Source organism: Opisthocomus hoazin, chromosome 3 (genome assembly GCF_030867145.1).
Source record: "Opisthocomus hoazin isolate bOpiHoa1 chromosome 3, bOpiHoa1.hap1, whole genome shotgun sequence".
Lineage (NCBI taxonomy): Eukaryota > Metazoa > Chordata > Aves > Opisthocomiformes > Opisthocomidae > Opisthocomus > Opisthocomus hoazin.
The window spans coordinates 89,218,710-89,238,863 of NC_134416.1; the positions used below are offsets into that span (position 1 = coordinate 89,218,710).

Genomic DNA, 20,154 nt, shown 5'->3' on the forward strand with positions numbered 1-20,154 from the left:
TTCAACCTTAATTCAGTATGCGGTTTATAGAGTGATTTACCATAAACTCTCTTGCTGTAAAATAGTTTGATTCGTGGTACCTTGTGATCACCATGAACTAGCAGAGCAGTACTGATGAATGCACACTCCAGCAAGCACCATCATTCAAGCTGGCACGTGCTTTGAGCAGAACTGCACAACTAAGGCATTAGTAACACAGCGTAGGGTACCGGGTTCTCTTTCTAGCATAGCTTAAGCCAGCTCAGTATACAGAATAAGCTAAATTAGCAAAAATACAACCAAAACAAAAGCCTAAATCCCCCCCCCAATGCCTCTTTACTGCCACAGCTGGCATCTATGTAAATTTTTTTTCTGTTTGGTTTATCAAGACATATTAGCCCATGGAGTACATGTGTTAGATCCATGACTAATGTCACAGCTAAAGCTGTTCAGACTCAGACTTCTCCATCACATTCTGTACGCAGAAGGGATGCTCCTGTCTCAGATACCAAATTCAAAACACACCTAAAATATCATCTCTAGTTTCTCAACATCATTCTCAACTTCCACTTTCCTCTTTAGGAGTTTGAAAAGGAAAATGCTTTCAAACTAAACACTCCTTTCCCCCAAAAGAAGTCTCCCAAACAAACAGGAACACCCTGCAAGCCTACTGCTCTGTCACCTCTGGTGGAGAGCTCAGAATCTTAATGTGTGCTGTGAGAAAGTCGGTGTAACACAGGAGGATGTGAGGGTGAACAAGGAGGAACACGTTTGCCTGTGAACATTTGATCTCTGCATAGTACTGTCTTTGGAAGATGAGTTTGAGCATTATAAACAGGTGGTTTTTTGAGGCTAAGTAATGTGGTGCCAAGATACTGGGAGCCAAGAAAATCTTAGTTTGGAAGCCTGCAATAGTAGCCGAGTATTTCTGTGCCCATGCTTCTGCTCAACTTATTTTATACTTTTCAGACAGATAAAGGTTAGGGACGGGGAAAGAAAAGCATGCGCTACTGCTTCTGCTCAATGTATCTTACACTCTTCACAAAGATAAGGGGTATGGATGGGTAAGAAATGTTTCTACAGGCTTTAATCAATGCCCTAATTTACACAGTCACACAGAGCTGGTCAAACCAGTTACCTTCATTTTTATCCCCTGATTGACTGTGGCTCTCTTCTTGGTTGCTGGTCTCCTCACTTAGTGTAGTATGTATAGTAGCGTCTGGCTCTTCAGCCTCTTCTTCAGCACCACCCTCTAGCACTGCGTGAGGGAGAAGGGAAAAAGAGAATGTGAGTAAGTTTTTCTGGAAGCCATTTAAGCAAAATAAGACTACAGCCCTTTAGTTTGAGGGCTCCCCTGACCGGTATGTAGGTCTGACAACTGAAGCATGCAAACAGTGCCAGCACAGTCAAGTGCCCACTCCCATGGGTGGCCAGGCACTGGGCTGGGAGACACTGCTGCCTCTGCCAGTGGCAAAACCTGGGCAAACAAAGAAACAAAACTCTTACCGGCTTTGTCCCCGGTATTCAGCCAGCAAAAGAAGGAGTAGGGAGAGAAGAAGAGAGCAAGCTAGCGTATCACTGATAGTCATGACATTTGATTAAGAAGTTGGAAGAATATTCTGCAGCTAGACAATTTAAGTAACTCCATTTCATGCATACACTCCTCCCATCTCCTCTTCTTGGAGGGTTAAGGTTTACTCCAATACATAAATTCATGGTGGCTTTTTCTTCCTTCTACCAGTGGTAAAATGACTACTGAGGTTTCTGGGACCATTTGGCAGCAGATTCCTCACAGCCATTGCCCAAGGTTTCCAGATGAGCTGCAGACATAAGCAACCATCCTATGTGCTGACAGCATTTCTCCACACCCCTTTCTGAAACCACAAACTTATCATGCTATCGTTGAGGTTCCAGGAAGGATGCCTGTTCTGGCTGGAGAATGACAGGGCAGTTAAACATCATTTTTAGAGGTGACAGGGAATGATCAATGTATGAGAAAGAGAGGACCTCTCTGCCTGTGGCACCCACAGCAATAGCCTCTGGACAAAGTTATTTGCAATATGGAAAACTACTGATACATTTTTAACGAAGAAATACACCTTTATAACCCTACAAGAAAAATAGTTACTACATTATGGAAACACACACACTGCGGACATTTCTTCATCTCCGATTTCCAAATCGCATCCAGCAAACTTAACACAGGTTAACACAGAAGAGACCACTGGCCTCAAACTGCAGCTAACTCCATAGGGTTTCCTCCTTTTAAAAAAAAATATTCTCAAGGATGGCATGCAAATCGGTCACGTAACACATCTTCATATGCTGTTTGAATAGCATTTGCAAACAATAAGTGACTATGGTATCTGAACTACTGACATTTTAGAGCACGCAGGCAAAGGCAGACAAAGGGAAAGGGCCCGGCTTGTGCCAAGCAGTTCCTCGTTTCACCCAGTACCGGGCCAAGCAGCAGATTCAAGGTCCCTGCGTTTAACCACCGACCCTCCTAGGAGCGGCAAGCAGATGATGCAACACAGCCAGCCAGCCCAGTCTAGAGACAAAACCTAGCACCCGACTAAGCCCAGTGTCCAAGGCTCCGGATAACACTAACTTCTCTACAAACTGTTTTCAAATTACATCTTCGCAAACAGACAAAAAGACTATTTTTATGCTATCCTGAACAACTCCAGGTAACTCTGCCCTACCCACTTTCGTACTTTTCTGCTCAGAAAACACTAGCAGTCCCTGCAACACAGGGATTTCTTGACCCAAGTTGAGTCCAAGCACCCATCCTTCTGTATTTTCTTCAATAATTACGGGAGCTGTTTATTTGTTTTGCTTTGTTTGTCCTTAACTGTTACAACTTTGCTGTTGTTTTGTTTGTTTTTAAAAAAGGTCCATCTCATTGGAGAGCAACACAGCCGGGTTTTTTTTACCTCTCTCTAACTTTCTTTAACCACTTACGTGGTAGCTGACTTAATTTTGAATAGAATAACCACAAAAGAGTTCTTTTTGAGACTGGCCTAAATCTGGTAAGTTGCTTGCTGTATCTGCTTAGTACCACCAAAAATAAGGACCGGTTTAAATTACTGGGACAGATTTCTGTTAAAACAATGGAAATTAGTGCTTTAGTCCTTAAAAAAACCCAAACAACTCTCCCCTCCAAAGCAGACATATTCTTTCCTCTTGCAGTCAATACCTAGGACATCACTGTCACCACTGATTCATCCTGGAAAAAGTCAATCTATTGTGTAACTGTGAAGACTCCTGTGTTGGCCAAGGTAACTTCTAAGATTGCTGAGGAGCTTCCCAGGGAACAAGAGCCAGAATTCCTAGTGCTGCTTTTAGCAACAGCGAAAATGTGCAAAGTTCATCACAAGGAGAAGAGGCAGGCATACACGCACATATTAACAAGCCTACCTCCTGGTTTTGAAACACCTGACAGCTTGCTTTGTGTTCTTCTTTCAGGAGGAAAACTATGTATTATGCTATTACAGCCCTTCATAATTTCTATGAACAAAAAGCTATTTTATTTCTGAATTTAAGTATCTTCCTGCTAACGCAAACAAAGATTATAGTCACAGATCGTGTTTTTAAAACCATCGTCCATATATTAAAAATTTCCTATTTTGGAAGCAGCTGAAAGATCGCAACTTAATTTCTGCAAAAATAGCTATCTTTGTTGCACACTTTTATCTACAGATTTATTTTCCACTCTCTTGCATGAAGCAAAAATGCACCACTGAAACAAAGACAACCACACGAGCCGCACACACCGATTTCAGAAGCATAACTTTCTATTTGCAATAGGATATAGAAACAATAAGAATACTGGGCCAAATCACTGCTTCCTGTGGGAAAACCCGTGGCAGAGCGCCTTTAGGCAGGAACAAACTGAGAGACTTCTCTTGCAGCTTTTTTTTTTGGCATTTTCTTTTTCCTTTAAATAAATGCATCACTGAGGATGGGGAAGTGTGGTTTTTTCCACTGCACCTATGAAACTCAGGGAATCTGACAGGCAGCAACCAGCACAGATGCCCTATGCCATGCCGCCTGCAGGACTGCCATCCTCCGCTCACACCAAACGCCCCTGCTTGGAGGTCGTGCTGATGGAGTCTTCTTCCTCCCGCTCCCCAAAAGAAAACAAGGACCTCCAGGAAAGAGGACAAACAGGAAGCAGGCTGGCAATCAGGTTGCATTCAACATCGGACCAAAGCCTCTAGGAAACGGGGAAGTGGTCACAAGCATTCAAGTAATCTTCTACTTTGAAGAAACCCCCCCAGCGTCACAGTCATCCTCTGTGAAAAGGAGGAAAAGCAGAGAGCAAGCGACAGAGCGACAGCGCTAACACATGGGACACACACACACACACACGACCACAAACAGAACAACACAGCAGCCCTCTCTGCACGGCCACACCAAGAGACCTGGCTCTTCTGCGCGAACGTGTCCCCTCCACTTGATGATGTTGCTGAAACCATGAAACCGGGGCAACTTTGATCCCACAGAGAAACCTGTGGGGCCTTTATCTCCTGCTTCTGACAGAGGCCCCCCCCAATGCCCCCATATAACCAGCTCAATGGGAGAGCCACTGAGAAAGCAGAGAGCTAAAAAAAAAAAAATACAGAAAAAACAGAAAAAAGCCTTGTTGCTTCCCATGCAGTCTGTACAGGAAGACACTTGCTAGACCTATTTCCTCCTTTGGGATAAAGTGTGACTCCACTGTATGTTACAGTCGAGCCCATCAACAGTTACTTCCCCACTTCGTGCTTATGTGTATTTATATGTATTTAATTTTCTTGTTCTAAGACCACTCGCAACAGTTACAGCTGCTTCTCCTTCTGGTGAAGAGCATCACAGACGAAGCAAAAAGGAGAACACGGGCCACAGGGGAAGGAAGAAGAAAGCAGAAGAAATGATGAGTCTTCAGAGTCACAATCACTTGACTTGCTGTTGAGAGGCAGCTACACAGGCACGGAGCAGCACATCCCGGCCCCTGGGAGCTGGTACAAGTCTCTGCTCCAGTTCGCTCCACTGTCCTTACACATGAGCTCTCCCTTCGGAATAGATAGGAAGAAACACACAATACATGCAAGGAGGGGGAAAACCTGGTGTGTAGCACAAAGCTGCTTATTGTTCTGCCTTCTGAAAAAAATCCACATTAACGTTAAAGTAAAAGCAATGCACTAATTGGGCCAGGGAAAGATTAACACTCTCAGCCAAATACTTTTATTGGTTTCATTAAACACACCGTAGTACACACTACAGAACGCGAGCAGAGAGGAGAAACGGGGGAAACAAATGACATTTTTAGGAATGTGCACCCCCCCCATACGCATTTCAAACCGCTTTTTCCCCCGTGAGGCCCGAACAGGAATCCTGAGCCTTCTTCATCATTTCCATCTTAGCAACGCTACTAGCTTATTCAAGGCTTTCTCACTGTTTTTTTTTTAAGTGGTAGAAAAAAACCCAAGGTTCATTTAAATGAAGGCCAGACCTTCTAGTATACAAATTTAGACGAGAACAGAACTTCAAAGAGGGATGTTGTATTTGAATAAACAAAGTTTACCATTTACCCTTGAGATTGTAATACCTAAGAATCACTACCCCGTGCTCCAAACGGTTTCTGATGCACTGCTCTCCTACTGCGCTCCTACACAGAGGAGCAGATTTTACTCACAGAGCACGTGGTGACACACCCAAGCACCAGTGGTCGCTCCCACCCCAAGAGATGCACACAATCACCCGCGCTACAGTCTGCACATGATTTTGCATCAAAGCTGGCAGGAAGGAAAGAGGGTGAAAAGGCGCTCTGTGGGAAGAAAAAATGGTTAACGCTATCCAAAGCCACTGCCTCGAGGCAAAGGAAAACCAAATGAAAAAAGTTTTCCCAACTGACCTTTTTAATACCAACTCTGCCCTTGCTACTAAGTGTTGGTGCTGACTCGGCACCCCAGCAGTAAAGAATTACACTAGCAGTGTCACCTCACTGTCACCACTGCTGGAGCACCAGTCCAAAGTCACCTACGAGTAAAGAAGACCAGCCCAGAAGACGTGCAGTGGCATGGAGTATCTGGTGGTTGTTCTTCCACCCAGCATTCAGTAAAAACTAAGAATGTTACTCCAAAGGTTTTGAACTTGTACCTGTAACTAATGTTTTCCTCTAGGGAAAAACAAAACCAAACAAAATAAAGCCTCAAAGACAACAACCAAAAGGAGCAACACCTCTGGAAAGGTATTCCCTGAGCACGAAAAGACAGACCGCTCATCTTGCTATGACCTCTCCGAGCTGTTAGCGATACAATTGTCTTACCTATGTTAGCGAACATATGATACTTTGCTTCCTAAAATAACCCTACAAATCCACAACATCCATCTGCCTTTTCTTACCTAAAATGTACACAGACAGATACAGCCAGACACAGAATGAACAACTGAAGCACATGCTCATGCCCATGCCTTAAAACTGAGCTAGGGACCACTTTCTGTTTTGGGAGTGGAGCAGGGAAAGAAGCATCAGACAAGAACAAGACGATCCCCAGATTTTTAGATTATTTGTATACTGTTGCTACAATACCTAACAGGCCAAATTTTAAATCTTCAAACATGTTTACGCCTCCTGTTTTATCCCCTTGCATGCATGATGGGATATGCTTACGTAGGTTTTGAAAATCACCTTCTGATGACTGAAGGACCACTACTGGTCCTCAGAACTTTGGCTTAGATGACCAAAAGCATCTCTCCAAAAAGCATACCAGAATTTGAAGTTAGTTAAGGCCTTAAGCGAACAACAACTCTGAATCACCACGACACTCTGGTATTACATTGATGTAATACACTGAAAACAAGGAAGCGGTACTAACGTAACAGTGAGGTGCCATACCGGCAAAGCAGGGGTTTCCTGGATGAAATTCACTTTCAAGGTCCAACTGGTTTACAGTAACGCAGAGAGACAGCAGGCAGCCTTAGTATAAAATGCATTTGTTCCAGTGTTCCCAGCCCTGTGCTCGATTTGCTAACTTCAGCAGGGCACTGATGTTTGCTCCTTTCGCAAGTGCTGCCTGCTGTGGGAACAGCAGGAGCCTGTGGTCTCACTAGGCTAGAAAGGAGAACCGAAGCACACACTGCTCCAGCCCCAAGAGTGAAAGCAAAACCCATCGGCCCCCAGGCTCCCGGGAAGGCCCAGGTCTCCTCCCCACCTCCGCAGGCATGAGCCGAACCCGCACTGAGCTTCCGGACGGCGCTGCCACTCGTGGGGATGGCAGCGCTATGCTCCATGCACAGCACCCCAAAAGCTGCAACAACCTGCAGCCGCGTCTAGGCTCAATGGATGAATTTTGAGATCTCCTGATGCCCCAGCCCTCCTCCCCCCCAGACCAAAGCAGTCTCTACGAGCTGTTCCTCATCCTCGCTGTTCATACTAGCTTGTGGGTGAGCACCTGGCCCTCCAGGAAGCCTCTGTCACCGCACTGCAGTTGGCATCGAGAGCTCGTTCAAGCAAAAAGGAGACTGAGATTTGAAGGCAGCCCAAAAAACCCGGGGCCACCAGCACCGCTTTTCAACACGCGAAAAGATAAAGCCAGGGCAACAGCAGAATAAAGCAAGTGACTGTAAGCAGACATCCCTCTGCTCCCTCCCATGCGGATGACTGCGAACGCCCCTCCATCCTCACCCTTGCCTGCCCACGCAGTCCCTGGGAGGTGCGTGGGGAGCAGGCCCAGCTCCCCAGTCACCAGGGACCACGGCGACGCCGGGGCAACACGGGACACGAGGGGCCTTGGGCCATACCCGGCACATCCCCCCCTTCTCCCCGCCGTGCCCTCCCCGCTGGCTGGGGAGGAACACAAAAGCAATACTGTCTGTCCTTATAAGCTCTGCTTTGCATGTGTTGGGGGAGCGGGGACAGCTGTGCGGACGGCTCGCAGAGTTCCAGGAAGTCGATGTGTTTCTTGGCTTCGACTCCAGTTTATTTGCCTTAGATGAAGTGGCGACCCGAGAAAATCCCTTCGCGTCCTCCCCCCTGGGCTGGCACTGGCCGCAGCAGGGCGGCTCGCCTTGAGACACGGCCCGAGGTCTGTCCCCACACCGACTGCCTTCCCTGGCCCGGCCACCGCGGCTCTCCCTCAGGCCTGGGCTGGCTCCCGTCCCACCGGACAAGGTGATGGCCTTGGGACGAGGTGCGGGAGAGGGTGGGAGCCCGGAGCAGGGCCAGGGACCGGAGGGAGCAGGCCCCGAAGGCTCTTCCCTCCACAGGTGGGATGGAGGTGTCTCTCAAAGGCAGGAAGGGGACAGACAAGCGGCGTCACGCTGCCTGCCAAAACGCCTTTGCCCACGCCGCCCTGAAGGAGCCGAGGCAAAGCGAGCAGAGGGACAGGGGGAAGCTGAAGTAAAAACCAGCGGGCACCCTCATTGCATGTCTCCCGGCCCGAGAGGCTGAGCAAGGGCAGGCGCGCCTGCCCGAGGGGAGCCTCAGCGACCCCAGGCCACAAAACCTCATCTGCTGCTGCCGCTGCCACCTCAAACAAGCAAGCAGGGATGAGGGACACAAAATGAGGAAACAACCTAAAAAGTAGCTCTGTGGGTTTGTGGGGTTTTTTTTTACATTTTTGCTTGCAAACACAGTGAACTTCAAACCCTGAGGGTGGCGGGGGGAAGCTATAAGTTGATGTCCCATCACCTACATGGCTAAGCAAGCACTGTGCTGAGGGAATGGGACACTCGCCCAAGAGCCCGAGGGGTGAGCTAGGCGGATTGCATTTGGGAGAGCCAGATGGAAAACATTTCTGAGGAGTGAAGCAGAAAAGCAGCCTCCCCTCCAAACCGTCTGAGTTACAGTGCCCTCGGCTCCGGCTGAGGAGAGGCTGCAGGGACGCGGGACGGGCGAAGCGCGACGCCGGGCTTGGCCAGGTGGCTGTGACGGAGATGCTGACATCCCCAACAATATATGGCCAGTCCGAACCACGGGATATCTTGTCCTTTTAAGGTGGGACAAGAGCAAGCATCTGTGCAACAGCAGCAGCACAGCCTCAGCTTGCCATCAATAGCCCCTGGTGTCACTGAAAAAACAGGGGCTCCTGTGCCGTACCAACTGGCTGTGCAGATGCCCAGGCACCCATCCCGAGAGGACACAATCCGTCCGGTTGTTCCTCCGCACAGCATCATAGAAACAAGAAGGAACAGTAATAACGAGAGGAAGAAAAGCCACGAAACCATGCGGCCAGGCTGCTCGCTGGCAATTGGCGCCTGCAGCTGTTGGGGAAGGAGGGAGGAGGGAGGGAGGGAGGGAGGGAGGGCCAGCCTGTTCCCATCCCCGTCCCTGTCCCTCGCCCTGACGGCCAGCAGCTCAGCCACAGCAGCTTTGGATCTGGGACTGGAGGAAAAGGTTTAAAGCAAATCTCCGGAGGGAGAAATGAACAAACATTTCATCCCCTCGCGCTTGCTCTTCACACGTTGCCAGAGCTGTGTGTGCGCAGCAGGACGGGTTTGGCAGGGATTAGAGAGAGGCAGCATGAATCACGCCACAGAAGATAATAGAAAATCTCCTGTGCTAGTGCCCTGCTTCTTGTGCTGCGCCCTGGCTGCGATCCTCTTCCTCCAGGACAGATTTAAAGGGAGCTTCACACAGGGCCTGAAAGCACGGGCAGTTTTACAAAAACTGCTCTGGAAACAGGGTGAACTAAACCAGGAAGAGCCTCCTTCCCTTCAGAGTAGCTACGTCCCACATGGCGTTTCACCACTGTAACTGCATCCACATGCCAGCAAATTTCCTTGCACGGGCAAGCCCAAGGGAGAGAGCATCTGTTCGCTCACCACAGAGCCCCCAACGCGTCCTTTGCAGCCCAACCGTGCTGTCTTTGCAGGAGATGCCAGCACACTCTCTGCTTGGAGCACTGTACCAGGTAGCATGCCAAAGCACTTTATGCCTCGCAAGGTAACACAGTAAAATGATGCACGACATAAGAAAGAGTAGAAATTATAGAGATTAAAACTCATTTCCTGGTGGTGACGTTGTCAACCATCATGATGTTACCATGACCCCTGTAAAAATCTGATGGTGTTACATTACTGCGCAAAAATCTCATAACTTTTTTTTTTAAAGTCAAAGTTCTAGTTTTCCAGGTTGTGGAGGTGGGACAGAAACACTACATGCTCAGCAAAATACAAAAAAAGCAAATTAAAGTGAACAGATTAATTTTAAAGCCTCGAGCTTTTAAGGATAATCATGATCTCAGATGCTCAGCCTGTAATTTCTTAACACACCGGGATAGCAACATAGAGCGTCCCTTCTTTTCACAGCACGTTTTGTACCCTAGAACATCTACCTTCCAAAACTAAAATGGCTTTTTTCTTTTTTAAAGAGAGAAAAGAATCCCAACATCTCAGCACGTTTCTAACATTTTATTTAAAAGCCAACACAGCTGCACTCTAATGCTACTCAAAGACGAGAATCTCCACCAAATTACCAAACTCATTTTAAGCAGAAAGAGATTCAACATGCAAATATTTTGCAGAGAGAATGATTCAAGAGTTTGCAGCTCTTCTTGCTGCTCTTTTCCAGGGAGCATGACTTGCTGACAGGATTAACTAGTGCCAGGCTCACGAAGCTGGGAGACAGCTGCCACATGGCAGCCATTTATTACAAAGCTCCACTCCTACAAAGTTAGGAAAGAGGCAGACTATTTCATCTGTGTTATCAGCAGGGTTCCTCTGCTCCACAGGCTTTAGTGACTAGGCTTTCTCTAAACAAACACCTCCTTTTCTCCTCCACCTTGTTAACATCATTATCTTCCTATCTTCTGTTTCTGGTCAGCACAGGAACTATTGCCCCTATCACAGTCTCACAACAACAACAACAACAAAATACATAATCAAGACAACTTCAAAACTTTCAGAAACACACATACCTCTCAAAGCAGATTTTTTAATTAGAGAGTTTTAACTTGAAATTTTAAGAGGGGAAACCACATACCACAGGGAGGAGAGAGAGATGTGCTGGAGCAAAGGGATTCAGAAGCGTGCTGTACAACCCCGACTCTCCCAGCCACCCTAGGAGGCATTTGTAACATCAGCCTCCAACTGCAATATCCAAAGTGGCTACACAACTTTTTCACGAGCCAGACAACCTGCAGCCCTCCTTCCTAGCTCATATCTCCATAACAGGCAGACTCCGAGCAGCCCCACTAGCCAAAGCCACCCTCCCTTGCCCTGCACTCTATAAGGCACAAACAGGTCTCAGCTATCTCATGCAACCTCCTAAGGACCAGGAACAGATATACACCATCTACATCACCTCCATGTGATATTAAGCATAGATGACCATCAGTTGCCATCCTCCTGTTGTTCTGAACCAGAGATAAGAGATACAAGCTAGCCGTTTAATTTTACCTGGGGTTATTCTAGATATGTATTTGCCATAGATGCCAAAGTACCACACATCGCTCAAACTGAGGTTTGTTGCTTCCTCCAGGTGAAGAGAGAAGCCAGCCTTCAGAAAAACGTCTCTCTCCCATCACTGATGAACAAGTTGCCACAGTCTTGTGAGCAGACCCACTGGCTTATACCAACCAGCTGGGCAGGTAGCCTTCAGGGTTGTTTGCAGAGCTCTACATTCTGAAATACGACCTTTCTTTCATGTTTTAGTTAGGAAAATTAATTACAGTAGTAGATGGTGCTGGCAAGCCTCTCCAAGCTCAGATCCTCACAGGAAAGCCACCAGGAAAATTTTAAACAGCAGTGCTACTTGCCAATGGTATTCTTCAGTACGAGTTTTCTTTCTATTTTGCAGTACATGTAGTGAAACTAACCTGCGGGAGGTGCTTCCTGAACAGTGACAAACTGAAACAGCATCTGTTAATTTTCATAGACTGCGACACATGTGCAAAAAAAGGGCACAGCAATCCAGTTCAACAATCTCTTACGGAATTCAAAAGTCCCTCAGCTTCATCAGATGAGTGCAAGAAGACTCCTCAGAAAGGATGTATCTCTATCTGACTTGAAAAAGATGTATTTTCAAAACAAGAACTGCATATACACACACACATCCCCCTTCATCCACAACCTCATCCAGCTGCTGACCTTCCAAGTTCCTTGTAGTATAACTTTTGCTCTGGGACTTTAAAAGCCTAGCAGGCATTTCTAAAGGCTTTTACAAAGTACACAGGCCTGGCCTTGTAAAAGCTCATGAGGAATCCACGGAGGTCATCGTGGAGCTTAGACAGTCTGCAAACAGTATCATCCACGTGCTGGTGAGGTAAGGAATGACCAGAGTCGGGTGTATAGGCCTGAAGACTTCTGCAGTGACTGGCTCCTCCAACAATGCTGCAAACCCTGGAGGAAATGCCTGCTGATCTTCAAAGCCCTTCACTAGGAACAGCCTTAAGTTTCCTGAATACGAGCATTCTGGTTGCAAGGCCACAATCCTCTTATGCATGCAGAGAAAAATATAAAAACAAAGCAAATAAAAAAAAAACAAAACATAAAATCCACTACAGTTAATAACAGCAAATAACCAGGGAGACTGACCCTCTACTCTGCAACGAGCTGTCGGATCCATCCAGCAAAGTTTTGATGCTCCTCGGCACAACAGCCACACGGATCAAGCAGCAGCTTACAATCTCTGCAGCTTTCCTTTTTCTATTCCAGGCAGTCCTCCACGTGTGTAGACTCCTGGAACGCAATACTCAGTTGTTCGGACTAGGAGGGGACGCTACAGCCTGTAGCTGTACAAGGTGTCCACCGTATCGATATCAAGACCACTGCAGTATGCCGCACTGCTGGTAGAGTTTTAGGCACAGCCTTCAGTCGCCTGACGGGCTGCACAGGCAACCATGAGTAAAAGGGAGTCTGTGACACCTGCACACTGCAAAGAATTGCAGGAAGTTTATTTCAGGAACGCTGGGGAAAAAAAAAAACACAAAACAAAACAAGACAAAATTGTGAACAGGTTTCTTCAGTAAATGAAGTTTCAAGTTGCTATTCCTCTAGCCAAAAACGTCTGCTGCTAGTCCAAAATCACCCTCCTCTTACAAAAAACCAATTCCATCGCTAGTGCTTCACACACTGCCCTCAAATAGATGATACAGACAATTCTTCCCACAATTCATGTATGAAGAGGGAAACTCATTTCCTTCTGCTGACTCCCATTGACATATAATATACCAAAACATTAGCCTGAAATGAACTAGCATAAATTATGGAAAGGTTCAACCTAATTCTGGATAAAGTAGTAGTTGCAAGTGTTCACCGTGGAGAAAAAACGAACAACAACAACAAAATTGACCAAGTGGCCCGTGCACCCATTCACACCCACTCCAATTTCTGTAGTAGGAGGGCAGGAGTTTGCCAGTGGAACCTTGACTAATCACTTTCATATATGCACTCATAGCAAAGCAACACTGAAACATCATAACCAGACCTATGATACTGAAATTCATACTTCTTTTCAGGAATGATGTTCCCATGTGAACGTTTTCTCAAGTCATAGATATACATACTCACCCACACAGGCACTTTTTTGTAATTCTAGAAATGAAATCACCTTGCTTTACAGTTTTAAGCCAGTACATACTATGGCAATATATATATTTACATTAATCTTGCTGAGGTCACTTACAATCTACCCTATGACTGGAGGTGAACAAGATCTACTAAAAGAGCCACAAAAGAAGAAAAAGAAATCCAATACTGTTCTTTGATTAGGTTACAACTCTTTAAAGGATCAAACTCTATTTCTACCTGATTGACAGATCCCATCCTCCAAAATTCATATAAAATTCATATTCATTCAGAGCAAAAGTAAAGGACAAAGAAAACCTCAACACTAGAAGTCATACTTTCACTCAGATACTAAATAGCAGGAGCTATTTTCCACTTCCAGTTCAGACGTTATTGTTTTGTAGTAAGTTTTATACGCCTTATGGAGCTCAACTGTTCAATATAATGAGAGACAAGAGAATAATTCAAGAAATTGGTAGCCATCTCACCTGTAGAACAGGCAAGCGTGTATTTGGATGAGTTAAAACAAGCAACTAAAAGGCGAAAGCAAGCAAAACCACCAGCTAAATAAATTATTTTTCACTGTACAGTGAAAAACTTTTCTGAATCTACCCACTCATTTCACACACGGTAATGTGCAACTATCATTCTGCCAAAAATTAGAAGAGTCACCACCACACTTGTTTCACCCATTCCTTCATCTAAACTTCAAACAGGGTTTCTGAAGCTAGAAGATTTCACCATCCCTGCTTACTGACAGCAGAAGACAGAAACTGGCCCTTTCCTCACCTGTTAGGGCCTGGCATGCCACGGAGGCTACCGAGGTAGGCACTTCCATAAACAGAAGTGGCAGCAGGAACCTGTTCAGCATCCTTCACACAGAACTTCAAATGCTATTCAGTGCAGATCTGACATGAAAAATATGGAAGCTGACAAGCTCAAAGGTTCCTCGGCAAATACCGTCCATTAAAACTTCCTGGAATCTCTAAACATCGGTAATTTCTGAAGTAAGGAGGTCTTCAAAATAGCAGTAAGCAAGCTCCCCAAAGGGTGGGGTAACCAAGAGGGTTATCACACCTCTGGGGGAAGTCACAGGCTCTGTCTTGGCAGTGTTTCATCCCTTCATATACCCAGGGGACTGATTAGTCCATGATAAGCAATTAGGCACCCTAGGGAGGACAGTTAACCATCTTACCAAAACAAAAAGGCTGCACAAATGTAAGTCTCACTAGATTAAAGAAACACTACCTGAAGAACAGCAAATTTATGTTTGTTCCCTTCCACTGGAACTAGCAAATATTACATTTTGCCTACATATGGCACACACAGATCTCAGAAATCCCAAATTTGAGCACGTACTTGCTGCTAAATTGGTAACAAATGCTCTGAAGCATTTTCTTTCCCAAGACACCAGTGCTGCGATGCAGGAAAAAGGGAGGAGGGAGGGAGGGGAGGAATACAGTAAATAATGATCAGATGACTCGAACTAGCAATCTCATTCATTTAAATTCTCTTCCTCATTGTTAAAACAGTGTCCAGCCAAGGACTGTCTGCAGAAAGCAGGACCTAGGAAGGCTACACAGGGCTGAAGGCTGGGTGCGTTTTCAGAATGAACCCACAGTCAGCAGCAGCTCCACCATTACGTGCCCTGCTCCTAAATAAGCTCTGGGAAGCTCCTGCCTGCCATGAGGCTCGTAGTGAGGCACCTACACGTAGCACAGTCCTACCCATGTTAAACATTTGTCCCTGGTGAAGCAGACGGACAAATTCACCTTTCACCTGCCAAATACCAACACATCAGAGCTGCTGGTGACACTGCTTCTGACTTACATCAGGCCCAATGTATTTAAAAGTACTTCGACGGCTTAAAATACGAAGGAATGCTTTTCAGTAAGAACCCCTGTTCTTTTCTCTCCTTTTATCTTTTCTTAACAGTTTGCCATCCAGTGATAGGAGGGAACCCCAGCTGCATAGCCTGAGCTTTATCTTCTGCTGACCACGCAACAACACAAAGCTAAGCGCTGGATTTCCTGCTGCTTGCCTAAAGGGGCTGTTCAGCTTGTTTAAATATTACTTGCCTTGGGAGCCCTGGAGTTGTGCCCAAGCACTGTACTGTATCTTCCCAGCATCCATTTCAGCATGTACTTTAAAGGTCTTTAGGTTCGATGTACTATGCTCTCCCTCGCTACAGGAGGAGCCTGATGCCTCTAGAAAAAAAAAAAAAACAACCCTCCGACTCCTCCCTCTCTCCCCACTCCCCCCATCAATCCCTGTGCCTCATTCCCTTACACAGCTAACAGAAGTCCCTCTTCATCCCAGCAGCATGCAAACACATTTAGTCCAGTAAACCGAACCAATTACAACCAAGGGAAAAGACGTTCTGGTATGAAAGGCTACAGCTAGGAAGAAATCGGATGCCGTGTGTCACATACAGCAATGTATCAAACCTCAGTGACCAAACAACTGAGAAAGTACAGCAGCAAAAGTGGGTTTTTAAACCGAGCTGTGGTACAGGGGCCTCTTGCCATGCCCATCTGGGGAGTCTCTGCAGCAGGTTTTAGAAGAAAAGGATGTCCGAACACAACCTCCTCCGAATTTGCAAACTTCACATCCAGGCACACACTTTCCTCGTTCAGAGCAGTAACAAAAATAAAACACAGCTTTTACAAAAACAAAAAGGATATTCCAGCCTCTACGAATTGTCTCAGAAGCTCTACTTTTCACAATTGCCATGCCACCGAGAGGCCGAGCTCTGGCCACAAGGTCAGCAGAGAGATAACCTTGGCCAGAAGAAATGATCTGCATCAGCCCAAAGGCAGTGCCCTGCGGCCACCCATTAAGCAGCCCAGCAGGCCGCACTGTTAACCTGTTTGCGGCCGATAACAGCTGGTACAGATGGATACGGAGGAGATAAAAATCCAGATTCAAAATCTATTTTGTGAAAGTCGTGGACACAGCAGCTCAAACACGGAAAACTTCAGTGAACACTAAAGTTTGTGAGAACTGTCCTGTAAAAAGACGTCTCTCATATTGCATGGCAGCTGAGATGCAGAAATACCTACACAAGCTGACAGCGAAGTGCAGTTGTGACAAAACTCCAGGCTAGAAGTGAAAACCTGTTTTTAATCCATTCTGCTTTGCCTCAGCCTGTAGCGCACAGAGTGATTTAACCTGATGTAAGCCATGGCTGTCATTCAGAAGGACAGACTGCCAGTCCTCGCTTCACCCCACAGCTCTGGCCTCGTGCCAGTCCTAGCATCTGAACAACTACGTGGTGATCCGGGATCACGGAATTGATCTGGTTTGGGATTTGTGTTTGTTTGGGTGTTTTTTATTTATTTTTCACTTAAAAATGTACACACATACAGTTTCATCAACAGCCTTCACACAGGGGAGCTGAGACATCATCAAATTACACCCTCTATTTGAGTGAGGGATGAGAGACCTGAGCAAGAATGTTGTTGGTAACTCTACTCCCGCGGTGCTGCAGTACCGGAGAAAGATGAAAAGATGTCGTGGAACGAACCCACAGCTGACTCCATCTCCAGACTCCCTCCTCCCACTCCCCCTCACTCCCCTCTCTCCAGCTCAGAGCTCACTTGCAACCCCTCTGCTGTAAGAACACTCCTATCATTTAGAAGCCTACCTGAAGTTCAGTTCTCCAGTTAAACCCAGTGAAAACCAGTCCACAATAAAATAAACTACTGCCATTAAAATGTCTGCAGCGCACCTCTCCCATGGCATCCCTGTAAGAGGGAAGCAAGGGAGCAAGAGCAGTCCCAGGCAACGAGTTGGTAATTTTCTGCTTACCTATCCAATTTTTCCTAGACTGAGGACAGGGTGTACCTTTTGCACACTGCTAAGCACAAAACAAACACAAGTCCAAAATACTGCCCTTCCTCCCCGCCTCCCTCAGTCTTTACATGGCTGAATTAAGCATCATTTTCAACTGTTTTGTTTGTTGGTAAACATTTGTAAGTGAAAGGGCCAAGCACAAAGACAAAATTGACTCCCTCCAATACAAATCATGCTTCATTGAGTCCCATCAGCAACAATGCTGAAACTGTCTGCCACCACGGGTACCAGCCAGCCCTGGTTAGCAGGGCAAGCAGCTCACCTGGAGTCCTCAGGGACTTTAGAAACAATATTTACAAACCTTGGGCCCTTGGACTTAACAGACAGCACAGTGGGAATGGCACACATGCTCCCGCACGGGCAGCTGACCTCCTCCAGAGAGCGGGGATTTATTGTAAAAATGCATCACCTTCAGAGGATGGGATGGGACAGAAGCGGAGAAAAGAAACCAAAGCTGCAGAGGGAAAGTACGGGTTGCCTGGTTGCATGTCCTCAGGCGCTGCTAGCTCACGTTGCTTGCACCATCTGATCGCTCAAAGCTAAACATGGAATGTAGGTAGCAAGTCACAACGCTGCGCAGGGCTGAAGACGTGACCCATCGGCTGTTTCTGGATTATAATTATTGCACTGGGACACAGCAGGACCAAAAGTTTGCCTGGGCAGATTTCTGCGACCTTTTAGCTTGTTAAAAATGACAAGAAAGGCCACACACCACTTTCAGATTTGCAATTGCAGTCGCTGTTCCACAGCCCTGGCATTCCCTGGTTAAGATCCTCAATCCACAAGGGGAAGGCCCAGAACTACTGCACTTCATTCGAAACAGCACTAAGAAGTCAGATTTCACAGGGCTGTGATCTCTCTCTCCCCCTTCCATAAGACAGAAAGGAGTTTCACATAAAGACACAGCGAAGCAGCACTCCTGAACCACCATTCCCTGCATTTCTAAGGCCATCTTGGTCATTTCCCCTTCAGGCCACTTCTGCTCCCAGGCTTTCTCTTGCTCTCTTTTTAAAGTTTCTGCTACTAATAAAAAAAAAATGAAAACCTTATTGCAATACCATCATTTCCTTGCATTACCATACTCTCTAGTGAACTGATTAATTCGCGGAGTGATCCTGACCCTCAGCTCCCACTGGGCCTCAAGTGATGCAAACGGTTTCTTTCAGTTCTTCCTCCATTTTATTTTTGTCCTAACGTGCACCGAGTACAAGCAGAGGACTAAGTTTTGAAACTCTGGACTTACAATGCAAATACCTTCACCGGTACAGCTGGAGGAACACTTCACTTTCAGGCAGTGTGATTGTTTCTGTAACATGCTCACTATTAAGCAAAGCTCAGAGAGTACAAATCAGTAAAGAAAATATCTAAATCGATATATATTCAACTCATCTTACTGTCCAGGCTTTGCCCTTCAGTTATTAGCAGCCCAGCTTGTCAGGCAGCGACATGAATTTTAGTGCGACAGTCAGTGAAGAAACATCATCAAAAACTGCAGCAGGACAGAACAAACCCCGCAGCAGCGCACAGCCAAGGCGTCCGTGTTACACGCACCGTAGCAGGATGCACAAACCTGGAGAGCGCAGCCCCTTTCCAAACCCCCACCTTTCGGGGACGGTGAGCGTTGGCAGGCCGGAGGGGTGCTGACAGGAGGTCCCTCGGAGCTACCTCAAGCTTTCCGTTCGACACCATGGGGATTCCCCCTTCCCTCCCACCCATCCCTCAACCAAACTAAATAAAAATCTTAGCACTTCTGGGGTATTTCCAGGCAAAGACGCACTCAACGCAAAATCATTGTGAGGGCCGAATATAGAAGGGATACCCCTCCAAACATCAAAGGTGACATTTTCCGCAAGAGCAGGGCGGCCCCGGGATGCCAGGTGGTTAACAGGAAGGCAGGCAGAAGAGGACACCATAAGCTACAAAGGAGCTCTCGTAGGTCAGAAAAACACACTAGTGGCTACTAGACCGAAACTTCTGTTAGCACAAGAAGAGCACCCATCTCTCTAAGAAACCACTTCCTATCATCTTCTCCCCATCCCCTCCCCGATAGCTTTCTCCCTATTGTAATTCAGTAAAACCAGGCAACTGATCTCTCACCATCCATCAGAAGAATTGGCTAATACAACGTCACCCAGCCCACCACATAAACAAAAACCACCAACGAATCCAGCCAGTGGTTAACTGCAAATTTTTGCTTTACTGACAGCATCACACTGCCGAGGGTCCCCCTGCCTTTGCACTTATGCTGCCCTCTGAGAAACCCCCTCTGCACAAACTCAGATTCACAAATATACACACAGATAGATATTCTACACATCTGCTTCCACCTGGTGGATTACCAGAGATGGAGACTGCAGCCTTTTTAATAAAAACAAATGTGTGAGCGCACCTCTAAAATTGGTTGCACGGTCATTCTGTGGGCAAGAGCAAAGGGGAAGAATGGTTGGGCTCAGGGGTGAGGAGGAAGTTTGCAAGAAATGGAATATGAATTGCTAAACTGTTTAACCCATTCTGAAATTTTTTTTTTTTCCTCTCTTGAGAAACAAAGAAAAAAGGGATTTTTCCTTCACTTTGAGGAGTTTCTCAAAAGAGGAGGACAGAGCTATTCAATATTGCTCTGGGGTGCTCAACATGAATAAATTACTTCAACCAAATGTCTTTGTCAAAGAACTTAAAATACTCTTTCTGTGGTCTCCCCTTCCATAATCAAGCAAAAAAGGAGCTTTTAAATGCACATAAAATACACATTATACATACACACTGTATATAATCGAAAAAAAACCTAAACAAAATCCTAAAGCAATTTTTTAATTGCTAGCCGTAACT

The 20,154-nt window shown here is 46.2% G+C and overlaps 1 protein-coding gene across 6 annotated transcripts in view; it reads right to left on the reverse strand.

Moving 5' to 3' along the window:
* Positions 1-20,154, reverse strand: part of RREB1 (ras responsive element binding protein 1) — a 127,146-nt gene that overhangs the window by 67,337 nt on the left and 39,655 nt on the right. For 4 of the 6 annotated variants that reach the window (XM_075416975.1, XM_075416970.1, XM_075416974.1 and 1 more), the window contains exon 2: positions 1,118-1,237. Coding sequence is in view for 4 of the 6 variants with exons in the window: in XM_075416970.1 (XP_075273085.1) it covers positions 1,118-1,237 (120 nt within the window). In the remaining 2 variants the exon portion in view is untranslated. Of the gene's footprint in view, positions 1-1,117; positions 1,238-12,501; positions 12,874-20,154 lie in introns of all 6 variants that reach the window. The other 2 variants (XM_075416972.1, XM_075416973.1) reach the window with 1 other exon arrangement.